Source organism: Alosa pseudoharengus, unplaced genomic scaffold, assembly GCF_046254945.1.
Source record: "Alosa pseudoharengus isolate Yale_2024_CS ecotype anadromous, Long Island Sound unplaced genomic scaffold, YU_APseudo_1.1 YU_APseudo_1.1_scf_10, whole genome shotgun sequence".
NCBI lineage: Eukaryota > Metazoa > Chordata > Actinopteri > Clupeiformes > Clupeidae > Alosa > Alosa pseudoharengus.
Genome location: NW_027468565.1, coordinates 12,533,281 through 12,545,803, shown reverse-complemented (window position 1 = coordinate 12,545,803; position 12,523 = coordinate 12,533,281). Strand labels below are relative to the sequence as shown.

At 44.5% G+C, this 12,523-nt stretch overlaps 1 protein-coding gene across 3 annotated transcripts in view; it reads right to left on the bottom strand.

The window, feature by feature from the left end:
* Nucleotides 1-12,523, bottom strand: part of spon1b (spondin 1b) — a 70,600-nt gene that overhangs the window by 15,822 nt on the left and 42,255 nt on the right. For all 3 annotated transcript variants that reach the window (XM_076263797.1, XM_076263780.1, XM_076263789.1), the window contains exons 7-8: nucleotides 5,254-5,318; nucleotides 1,856-2,057 (exon numbers count right to left, since the gene is read on the bottom strand). In XM_076263797.1, coding sequence (XP_076119912.1) covers nucleotides 1,856-2,057; nucleotides 5,254-5,318 — 267 coding nt within the window. The remainder of the gene's footprint in view (nucleotides 1-1,855; nucleotides 2,058-5,253; nucleotides 5,319-12,523) is intronic.

Genomic DNA, 12,523 nt, shown 5'->3' with positions numbered 1-12,523 from the left:
CTCTGTAGTGCACTACGCATTCTACCACCCTACTGTACTTACCCATACTACTGCCTCTGTAGTGCACTATGCATACAGTACTACCACCTTACTGTACTTACTCATACTACTGCCTCTGTAGTGCACTACGCATACTACCACCCTACTGTACTTACCCATACTACTGCCTCTGTAGTGCACTACGCATACAGTACTACCACCTTACTGTACTTACTCATACTACTGCCTCTGTAGTGCACTACGCATACTACCACCCTACTGTACTTACCCATACTACTGCCTCTGTAGTGCACTACGCATACAGTACTACCACCTTACTGTACTTACTCATACTACTGCCTCTGTAGTGCACTACACATACTACCACCTTACTCTACTTACTCATACTACTGCCTCTGTAGTGCACTACCCATACAGTACTACCACCTTACTGTACTTACTCATACTACTGCCTCTGTAGTGCACTACCCATACAGTACTACCACCTTACTGTACTTACTCATACTACTGCCTCTGTAGTGCACTACGCATACAGTACTACCACCGTACTGTACTTACCCATACTACTGCCTCTGTAGTGCACTACGCATACAGTACTACCACCTTACTGTACTTACTCATACTACTGCCTCTGTAGTGCACTACACATACTACCACCTTACTGTACTTACTCATACTACTGCCTCTGTAGTGCACTACCCATACAGTACTACCACCTTACTGTACTTAATCATACTACTGCCTCTGTAGTGCACTACGCATACAGTACTACCACCTTACTGAACTTACTCATACTACTGCCTCTGTAGTGCACTACACATACTACCACCTTACTGTACTTACTCATACTACTGCCTCTGTAGTGCACTTCCCATACAGTACTACCACCTTACTGTACTTAATCATACTACTGCCTCTGTAGTGCACTACCCATACTACTGCCTCTATAGTGCACTACGCATACTACCACCTTACTGTACTTATCCATACTACTGCCTCTGTAGTGCACTACCCATACAGTACTACCACCTTACTGTACTTACTCATACTACTGCCTCTTTAGTACACTACCCATACTACTGCCTCTGCAGTACACTATCCATACTACTGCCTCTGTAGTACACAACCCATACTACTGCCTCTGTAGTGCACTACCCATACAGTACTACCACCTTACTGTACTTACCCATACTACTGCCTCTGTAGTGCACTATCCATACTACTGCCTCTGTAGTACACAACCCATACTACTGCCTCTGTAGTGCACTATCCATACTACTGCCTCTTTAGTACACTACCTATACTACTGCCTCTGCAGTACACTATCCATACTACTGCCTCTGTAGTACACAACCCATACTACTGCCTCTGTAGTGCACTACGCATACTACCACCTCTCAGCGACTCGTGTGTTGCCCTGTTTGCTTTCATTCCAGCAGAGGGCAGCTGTGATTGTGGACCTCCGAATACAGTCCACTGACAGAGCTCAGTCTATAAGGCTATTTAGTTTGGAATCCGGTGTGGGTAAATATGAACGTCTTAATGGCATTAATAACAACACACTGAATGCGCTTCTGTATGTTTGCTCACAATATTTTTCTTTCTTTTTTTGCATGGAATGTGTTTGTGTTTGTTTTCCACTAGATGCCTGGTGACTTGTATATTCACAGGCTGTAAAACTCCAAATGCAATTTCTCAAGAGCCATTCATGGCACCTGGCAGGAGGGGCTTCTGTGCGTCTCGCCTGCCTCACAGCTACAAGGATGAGACTCTTAGAGACAAACTTAACGCGTGTTGCTCATGGCTTCTGTTTGATGGGAGTGGAGTCGGGGGGTCGTTGAGACGACGCACACACCTCGTAGGTGACCCCGTTGTCGGTGCCGGCGTCCCAGGGGATGAGGTCCTGTGTCAGGCGCTGCACCCAGCCGCACTCCTTGGTGCAGAGGTCCTCGGCCGACAGGCCCACGTTCCAGTCGGGGCTGGGGCCCAGCATGGTCAGGAAGGACATGAGGTGCCTTGTGCGGTCCACCGAAAACTCCGCTGATGGGGCCGTCCGGCTACACAGTGAGGGGTGGAGGGAAAAGGGGGGGGGGGGGGCAAATAACAGATATTTTTGTACATCTTTCATGGTTGTCTATCTGGCATCACTAGTGTATAAGCTTATGGGCTATAGAGGTAACATGCCAATGCTTGCAATGTTGCCCTTTCAAAGCATGAAAACTCATGTTTGTATCAAAGTGACATGTGCTTATATTGCAGTGGCATATGTTTGTATCTCAGCGGGTCACTGGGTAGTTCAGTGGGCATTTTCCCTACTGGCAGTCAACCGCTCGAAGCTCATTAAAGTAAACCAGATAATGTGTAAACTTTTAGAAAACGCCTGCCACATGGTGCAATCCCTCACCCCGCAGCACTATGGATTACGACTCCTTTAATATTCATGATGTTTACATGGCCACTTGACACACTCAGTGGACACACTGAGATTGATTTGGCTGTGCAGCAGATGGAGAAGCATAGCATGTAACTCCACACGTGCTGTTTAAACTCATGCAACTGATCTGATCTACCATGGCTGCTGAAGAAGACTGACTCACGACAGGCGAGGTGTGATGCCTAAAGCAGCAACCGTCTGGCTCGGAACTTTTTAATGGTCTATAAACCAAACAAAAACAAATTAAAACCCAATCCCAACTACAATAAGTCAACGAGAACACCCAGAGCTGTTGTCTTCTGTGAGGAGTGAGATATTTTTCTCACATACAGTACCTGGAGGGAGACAACAGACCCACAATGGCCCCACGTGGGTCCAGGCGTTTATCTTGTATGCTTCTTAATCCGACAGAAATAATTAGCTGCTTGCAAACTCCTCGCGTCTAAACAGAGGAAATTGACGGCCTTAATTGACAGTCTGATACTGCAACAGGTCAACGGAATGTCCTGATATGAGACAAGGCTGCAGGGATGCCATTAACCTCGACTGCCACAGCCCCCTCGGGACGCACGTCTCATCAACACAGAGCCCTTCCCCTCGCAAACAAAACAGCTCATCAAATATTAACCGACTCATTAATGAATTTTGGGAGAATATCCAGAGGCAGGGCAGGCAGGTACTAAAGACATGTTGTCCCTAAACCAACCGCTGTAACACCACTGCTATGGGAATGTAGGGCAACCGAGAGGGAGACAAAAACCTCAAACCGAAGAAAGGATGAATAATTTGGCAGAACAAACACGGTGTCTGCACAGACTTCCGCTTTCCACTTTGCCGGTGAATTTGATGTTTAATTAAATTCTTTCTATTTAATTATTACAGTGCATTAAAATGCACTGTTCTGTTATCCGAAGTCTTCTTCTTCTTCTTCTTCTTCTTCTTCTTCTTCCCACCAAATTTCTGCGTCTAATTCAGCTTTAAGCGTTTAACGTAGAAACTTCGTTCAAACTTTGTAACGTAGGTCTTGAAAAGGACACGTGGGGAATGTATTTTTCACTTTTGTAAACTTTATACTTTTTGAGATAGGGGAGCGCGGGGCACAAAGTAACGCGGGGTTAAATGTAACATGGACTTTTTCCCTATTTGCAGGGGGTTGATCGAGGCATGCTATTGGTTAGTTAATCACACTTTTGACACAACGCCTTTTGAAGACATCAACGTAAATGTCTAGGTTGTACTTGTCTTTCCATTACTGAGTTGTGGGTGCAGCTCATTGACTCCAATCTTGTATCATCTTAATAACCGTCTTGTAGGCTAAAAATTAACACTGTTTTGAAACATGTAGCCAACTCATAGCAGGAGCTAGCTTATCTTATAACAAACGTGACCCAGCGGGGTTAGTTGTAACGCGCTGTTACAACTAAGCCACTCATACTGTATAATGATGTTGCAATACAAAAATATGCGCGTATTAGTGTTAGTTTAGATAGTTTTTGTGATGTTTTGCATTTTGCCTCATGTGTTTTCAGGTTTGAGGGTTTTTCTTGGCAGGATTGACCTTGGTTAGACTCTTAGCTTCCATTGGCGCATATTTCTCATGCTATTTCTCCGTATAGAAAATAAAGTAAATTTTCGACACACGTCTGTTGTTAGTTCATGACTTATGTATCATAAATAGTCAGATCCTATTCTATCATACACATCCAGATACATTTATTGAATTCATTTAATTAAAAACAGCCTTTGGGATGAGTGTTACAACTAACCCCGCATATGGGGCAGGTTGTAACATTTCACCTATGGCCACTCTCGGTGGAATTGTAAAAGAACAGTAGCTCCTACAAACAAACTTCCAGTGCATATGTGTAACAGAGATATGTAAGTTGCTTGTTAAAAAGTATAACTAGTGAAACTCAAATGATTTTAGAATTATTTAGCCATAACCAAAAAGTGTTACTTTGTGCCCCGCGTTCCCCTATTAATAAAAAACAAGCTTATTTTTCCCCATAGACTTTGCATTAGCACTATGACATCACAATGGACTAATTAACTTGATTTGCACCTGTATCAACTTCCAGCTGCTCACTACTAGGACCCATCAAAGGATCAGTTAAACTGATTGCACCTGTATCAACTGCTTTCTGCTTAACTAGGCCAACTCTCTCTGTGTCTCTCCATTCTAGGGACATTCCATCCAACTTTCTATCCATTCATCCTCTTCAAACCATTCACTCATCCACCCATTAAACTATCTGCCTATCAACATCCATTCAACTTTCTGTCTATCAACATCCATTAAACTATCTACATTCAACTTTTAAACTATATACTCTGTCTCAGGCTTTAAGCATACAATCTGGCTCTCTTAAGACTAATATTTCCTCTGCCCACAACTGTTTCAAAATACATGTCCTCACTACAATAATTCACTATTAAATAATTTAACTATTTAAACTACTCAACTATTTAACTGTTCAGCCATTTCAACTGTCAGTTGTTATCAACTATGACTCCTGCCAACTGTTTCCAAATAAAAGTTTGTTTGGCATTTTATGTTAATATACAGTATGTTTATATTTTCATGCACTGGTAATTTCCTCGAAATTACATTTTCTAGTTGTTTTTTGATTTTCAAAAATAACTCTCTGTGAATCCATTAAGAGAGCCGAACTTTGCATTCAATGGAAGTTTCATGAATAACTTAACTTATTCAAATGTGTACGCCTCCAGACTCGACAGGAGTGTGAGAGAAGAGAGAGAGAGAGAGAGAGAGAGAGAGAGAGAAAGAGAGGAGATGTGAGTAAACAAGGCACACTTACATATTGAGAGGCTGCCAGGCTGGCCACTGTGCCTTGGTTTTAATGACTGTCAGCACGTCATCACCCTGCAGACACAGAGGAGAGAGACAGAGAGACAAAGATGAGAAGAGAGAGAGAAAGACAGAGAGACAGAGAGAGAGAGAAAGACAGAGACAGAGAGAGAGAAAGACAGAGACAAAGATGAGAAGAGAGAGAGAAAGACAGAGAGACAGAGAGAGAGAAAGACAGAGACAGAGAGAGAGAAAGCAGGTTAGGATTCATACGGCTCGACTGTGCATGGAGAAAAGACACACGCACACACACACATACACAGGCACACTTGCATGCGCACAGACTGAAACACACACACACAGAGACCTGCAAACCCTGATGGACACACACACACACACAAAGGCATGCGCGCGCGCGCGCACACACACACACACACACACACACACACACACACACACAGATGTACTGCACATCCACATGGCTTACTGAGAGGAATGACACTCAGTGGTAGATAAAGAAGAGCTGAAGTCAACCGTTGCAGGTGGAAGAACGACTGTGTCTCCAATCAGAAATGTGAAGCTAAACTTTTCATGACTTTCCCTAAAAAAGCTAAATGGAGTAGTTTACCAACTTGCTTAGCATAAATTAATACCAATTTTCATTCCACTTGTGAATAGGGCGGTAGCTTTGCAAAACAGGATGTTTGGCGCGCCGAGAAAACATCTATTGCCAATCAAACGTTTCAAGTGAAACGAGCCTCACATGAATTCAAAGCTCACTGCTGGTGGGAGAAACGCATCCTCTCTGTCCTCACATGAAGAGCACAAGCAAGAGAGTGTCAGCAGAGGAGAATGCAGTTTGTCGCCAACTCCAAGCCTGCTGCTGAAAAATTCACATCCCGCCTGTAAACAGACCCCGTTTGATGTATTACTAAATAGGGATTGTGGGGATACTGTCAGAGTATGCCATCCCAACATGAAAGAGACGCACACAAGGACCACAAAGGACTTGACAAATGGTCATTAATTTGAAGAAGTAGGGGAAAAAAAACAACGATTCAGCCTTAGAAGGTTAAAGACAAAATGGTGCTTCCTGAAATGAGATGATTCATTCAATTCATCAGTCTTTTATCTGCCGGAATGGGTACTGTAAACAGAGAGTGAGCGTGAGAGAGAGTGAGTGTGTGTGTGTGAGAGAGATAGAGAAAGAGAGAGAGATATGGAAATGAGAGACACAAGAGCTCAAAGACTTTTTAAAGTGTTTTTCCAGCACTGGATCTGATACATTTAGCCGAAAATGTGCATATAGAAGCAAAGTAAGTGAAATGAAAGAGGGATGGGGCAGTATCATTGCTTCCCTCCTACAGTTGATGCATTACCATCACACAGCTATCTACATGTTTAAGGGCTTATTACAGCAATGACCAAGGTGAAGTTAACAGTGTGTTTGACTGCTAAAGGGTAAGTGAGAACACATTTAGGCACCTCCTTTTTCTATGTTCTGGGCTTGCAGTCCCATCAGTGTCCCAGAAAGATCAGAAAGTCGAAACAAGAAATCAAGCCAGCGAGCAAAGAGAAAAGGAGGAAGAAAGATAAATCAACCTGTGAACAGACGGAAGAAAAGAGAGCGAGTGTGTATTTTGTCCACGGATGGCTGGCAGCTCTGAAGCCATCTTGAGAGGCTGTACTCCTCTGGGGCTCTTTTGGGGGAGAGGAGGACGCCTGCCTCCGGCTGGCCACGGCTGGCCTTGCGCTCTCCTCGGGCCCTCTGGGGCCTCCCCGCTCTCGGCCTCTGCTATTAGCTCCACTGGCCGCACACGCCACTCGGGCTCAGGGCCTTCACTCAGGCCGACAGCACTCTCTATCCCCCTCTCTCTCTCTTTCTTTCCCTCTCTGACTCTCTCTCTTTCTCTTTCTGTCTCTCTCTCTCTCGCTCTCTATCTCTCTCTCACTAAGACGCTGTCAACACTCCCAAACTCCCCACAACACTGGGGTGTCCGCACACGAATACAAATGGGTTTGTGATTTTTAGAGGAACTGAACTGAACTGAAGTTTTTCTCATGGAATATCTTCTGACTATAGCTAGGGGAAGCTTGGTGAAAATAAATGATAATGTCCCTGATTTACCTGGGCGGCAGTGTTGGAGCTGCTGTTTTTTTTGTGTGTTGGTGCTGTATGTGCATGTTAATTATGTACTTCATGCAAACCCTAAGGCTTAATGTTATTCTTACTTTATTAGGTGCGGATAGTTACCACTGTTGATATGTCATATGCTAGATACACAGTAATTGCTGTCATGTCTAAGAGGAAAACCAAGGAGAGGTGAAGAGGCGAATATCACACAATACAAAGTTTTAAAAGTCACAACTACTGAATAAGTCTTCAGTGAGTAAAACAGGCAGAACAGCAGCGAGCAGATTAGTCCCAATTTGAGTATTTAACCTCATTTAAATCCCATTCATTCCACTGTGCACTAAGCTCGTCCTGGTGCGCCCTCATCTGTCTTCATTGACTTTCCCTAGCGAGCGCATCCCCAGCTCTGGCAGATAATGACGCCGATGATGGTGATGGTGATGATGGCGGTGGCGCAATGGGCGCCTTCAACGGCGGCTGCCAGGAAAGCGGGCACCTCTCCCTCAAAGTTACTTTGAAAGTAATTTGGGCACGCTGGCCATAATTTCCATAATCGCCTGGGCGCAGGCGTCTGCCCCGCGGGCGGCGGGCAGAGGAGCCCTCCTCCGGTGACATGATGGTGAGAGTAATTGCACGCTTGTTCGCGGGGGCCGCTCCCGCACGGATGTAAAATGGAAATGAGAATGGGTGTCACTCTTTTTCAAAGGGATTCTTCCGTTCCGTGCTATTGTGCTTTTGTTTTTGTTCTGTTGTTTCTGTTTCTCACCAACTGCACCACCACCCCCCCCCCCACCCATCCTTTTTCATTTCAATTATGTTCTGATGTAAATGCATCTCTGACTCATACAGACCACTGACTGAGCTCCAGCACTCCATCACACACACATACACACACACACACACACACACAGGGAGAGGGAGGGAGGGAGTGGGGGAGAGAGAAAGAGAGAAAGAATGACATACAGTACACCAGACACACACACACACACACACACACACACATACAAACACACATACACACACACATCAGTGTTTCCCATACATTGACTAATCTGTGGCGGGGCGCCACGAAATAAAAATTGGCCGCCACAGATGAATATTCTATAAATTTAAATTAAATATAAGGTCAAATCCTTGCATTGCCATTGAGCTGCGCTTTTTACGCACGCAGCCTTTCCTTGCCCCGCCCCGCTCTCTCTCGTAGCCCGCTGCCACTCCTCTGCATGTGCATTTAACAAAATATTCATGATTGTTGAAGGATTGTTGTTGCCACATAGAAATTGCATAGCATGGCTAAATTGCTATTAAATCCGCTTAGCATCGTGACCATGCTGCGCAAATTTGTTCAAAAATGCTGCATTGAAGTGAACTCTGCTAAGGTCTTATCACAACATAGTAGGCTACATTGAAGAGACTAAACTAAGTTAAGTTATGAAATCATACAGTATCTCAAAGCTAACGTTAGATTTGGATGTCGAATTTAGCATGCTTAGTCTACTTACAGCTGCTTGTCAATTTCGTTGAAGGGCTCATTTTATTGACTGACACTGAATGTTTGCAATCCCGATGTAAATGGAAAAGTGTTTTCCAAAATTCAAAAGTGCTTGTCCCAAGGAGAAGTATGAACCTTTATTTTAACCCCCCCCCCCCTTGTCAAAGTCAGCTACCGCCACAAATTGAATCCAATTCTGTGGGAAACACTGCACATACACATACTCTTACTCACTCACTCTCACAGACAGGTCCACATACAAACAAGCACACATACACTAGGAGTGAAGAGATTATATTGTAGAGCTCATGGGGTGCTATGAGATAGAGAGGCTTGCTATATAAGGACTCTAACCTTTTAGGGTGTAGAACAGGAGTTACATGTCACACTTGAAAATGTCTCCAAAAAGGTTACCCTCACAGTCCAACTACTGCAGTGTCAATGTGCCAATACAGACACACTTACACACACGCACACCCACACACACACACACACACACACACACATACACACATACAGACACACACACACACACACACGCCTAAGAATATGCTACAAAGATGTGAATGCAAATGCTGACGAGGTAGCAAACTGTCGGAGATGAGCTGTCATTGTTTCGGCATTGCTGAGAAGGCAAACACTGGACTCTGGGGCTGGCCTGCACTGTGCTGCGTGTCTCGTCCAGCAGCCCAGTGCAGGCGGAGCGCCGACGAAGTGGCGAGTAATCTGAGGTGACCTTCCAAAAGCCAGCGGCTTCCCAGCTCCAGCAAAGTCAGGCCGGTCAGTGCCTGCGTCACATATTATCTCCAACTTCCAACTTAGCGTCCCTCTCTCTGCCTCACACAGGAGGGTGTCCTTAATCTCACCCTGCAGCTGGTGTCAGAACCAGCTGCTGTGAGTGGGTGAGGGGGGTGCATATATTAGATATATATATATGTGTGTGTGTGTGTGTGTGTGTGTGTGTGTGTGTGTGTGTGTGTGTGTGTGTGTGTGTGTGTGTGTGTGTGTGTGTGTGTGTCTGCATGTGAAGGGGAATGGGCCAACAGATGATAGATGGTGCAAACAAAGTCTACCCTCCTAGTCCAAACAGCCCCGACCCCGACCCTCACCTGACAACTCTATCCTACCCAGCAGCCTCCCACAGCCACCAGCCGCCATCCAGAGCAGGCAGCTGAAAAAGATCTCTCCATATTTTCTGCTCCCTGACTGTCAGACAGGGATTTCACTGTGTTTGATTAGGGAGGAAAGAGAACACTGTCATACCGAAACAGAAGTCATATGTCAGTATGTGAGCGAGAGCCTGGCTCAGTGCCTCTAAAGCCACACATGCGTGTGTCGCTGTGTGTGTGTGTGTGTGTGTGTGTGTGTGTGCGCGCGCGTGCAGATTCAGATAGAGACATCCTCCTGGATTGGGGCAGGCTGTTGCTAAGGTGATGAGCAGATGATGCAACAGTGTGTTATTGTACAGTAATGTCACCTTCTACACCCTCGCACACCCTCAATAGGTGTCAGAAGTTGGGAAACAAACAAACAAACAAAACAACTATGGCTGAATCCTAAAAGTCTCATCAAGTTTCACTCATTGCATTAGTACCGTAACATATCTTGAAGTTGTAGGCTTTGTCCTCTCAAGGTAAAATGAAATGGGCCTATGCGCTTTCCCTAATGAGGCAAGTCTGGTTACTGCACTGCATTTTATTTATTTTATGTTATTTTATTGTTGTAAGTCGCTTTGGATAAAAGCGTCTGCCAAATGAATAAAAGTACATGTAAATGTACTGCTTTACTGTAATAGGATATCCATCACTTATCATTATTTTGTTCCAACTCATAGTTGAACTAATAATGTGGTTGGTGAAATTGTGTTATCTATTTTTTTCTTTCCTGTGTGGGGGTGTCTGTCTGTGTGTGTGTGTGTGTGTGTGTGTGTGTGTGTGTGTGTGTGTGTGTGTGTGCGTGTGTGTGTGTGAGAGAGAGAGAGAGAGAGAGAGAGAGAGAGAGAGAGAGAGAGTGTATCGAGGTAGGTAGGTCCAGGAGACATTGTTTTTTTTTTTACTTGGCCAGACATTGTCATAATCCTCGGCTTTCCTTCCCATCCTGGCGCATTGTGTGTGAAATGCACATCTCCAGCGAAGCAACCGTGGCTCGCTCCACTCTAATCCACTGCGTGGGAGGACGGAGGTGGCTCATTTCATACCAATTAATGAAAGAGTGTGCAGCACGCAGAATCAATAGGATGTTTCATTTATCATGCCTGAGCTATCTCCATCACATGCACCCATCAAAAATGATCAAAATATGTCAAAAAAGGATAGTAGGATACTGGGAGCGATTCAATTTACAACAGCAAGAGTAAACTTGATTATGACAGTGCACTGACAATGACAGAAATCACTTGTCAGAGAGGCATTGATACACACGTTGCAGGAGAATGGAGTGCACTGTCAAGAATAGCCAAAAATTCCTATCACAGTTTGAGCGTCTGGACAAATTGCAGTGTTCTCTTGTAGCTCCCTAAGGTAACTCTCATTCAATCATTCCCTGTCTCCCTCACTCACTAATACACTCGTCTGTCTCCACACTGTGGGAAGCACGACAGGCCTCTAATTAGACAGACACTTTCAAGTATAACAAAAGTGATCAAAAAATAAATTGTGGTCTGGCTCGCTGAAATGATGAAGTGTTCCGACATTAAACAGATGGCGAGCGTCTCATAAACAGCTCAGATCAAACAATACTCGGAGAGAAAGGCCCCGGCTTCTGCCGCACTTCTCTTCACATCACTGTGTCTCTCTACGCGAGACTCGCCAACATCAAACAATCCTTTTAATTTCAAACAAGCATAATAAGACCTTGTTGAAGTGTATACAGGCAGCCCCAGTCTAGTTGGATGTGGCTCTACTGCAGCCTACCTCATAACTGAGATCTAATAATACCCCATTCTGCGGGAGGAAAATCTCTTCCCGAAACCTTCATGTAATCCCTCGAAATAAGGAGGGAAATCAACAAGATAACATTGAACTGCGCTCTGGCTCACTCTCTCACACACAACAAGAGAACATGAGAGAGGCTGTGTGTGTGGGCTTTTTCCCCTTTTTGTGTGTGTGTGACGTGGCTTGTGTATGTGTGCGCGGATGTGTCTGTGTGTTCATTCTCATCCGCCTGTTCTTTAATGTGCTTTGTCAATGTAACTTCTAAAATAAGAAATGGGTCTATTATGTAACAAACATTTTTTATGGAGCTCTTCTCCTGCTGAAGCCTCTGTTTCTCTCTGCTGCTCCAGAGGTATGCCAGACATTTCCATTTAGCCCATCTGTGCTGCTGCGTGCCGTTTTATAATGTTTACCCAGAATTCCTATCTTTAGCCTTTGCCACACACATATGGTGACAAAGGGGGCAGGCGACAGTGAACAGATTCCTGAGTTCATTAATTGGGCCATCCTGACACTGCGGAACCTCACAGAAAGTTGTTTTATTACAAAACGGCGTGCAACCCACTCTCACATATGCCTCTGACAAGAACATCTGCTGTGAATTCACTCATGCGGAAAACAAAAATATCTCAATAATGTCACAACACAAAAACAACCTAAAAAATATGTTATTTACAACTGAAAAAATGTCTTTAGTCATTAAGTCGTGTGATCCCACGGC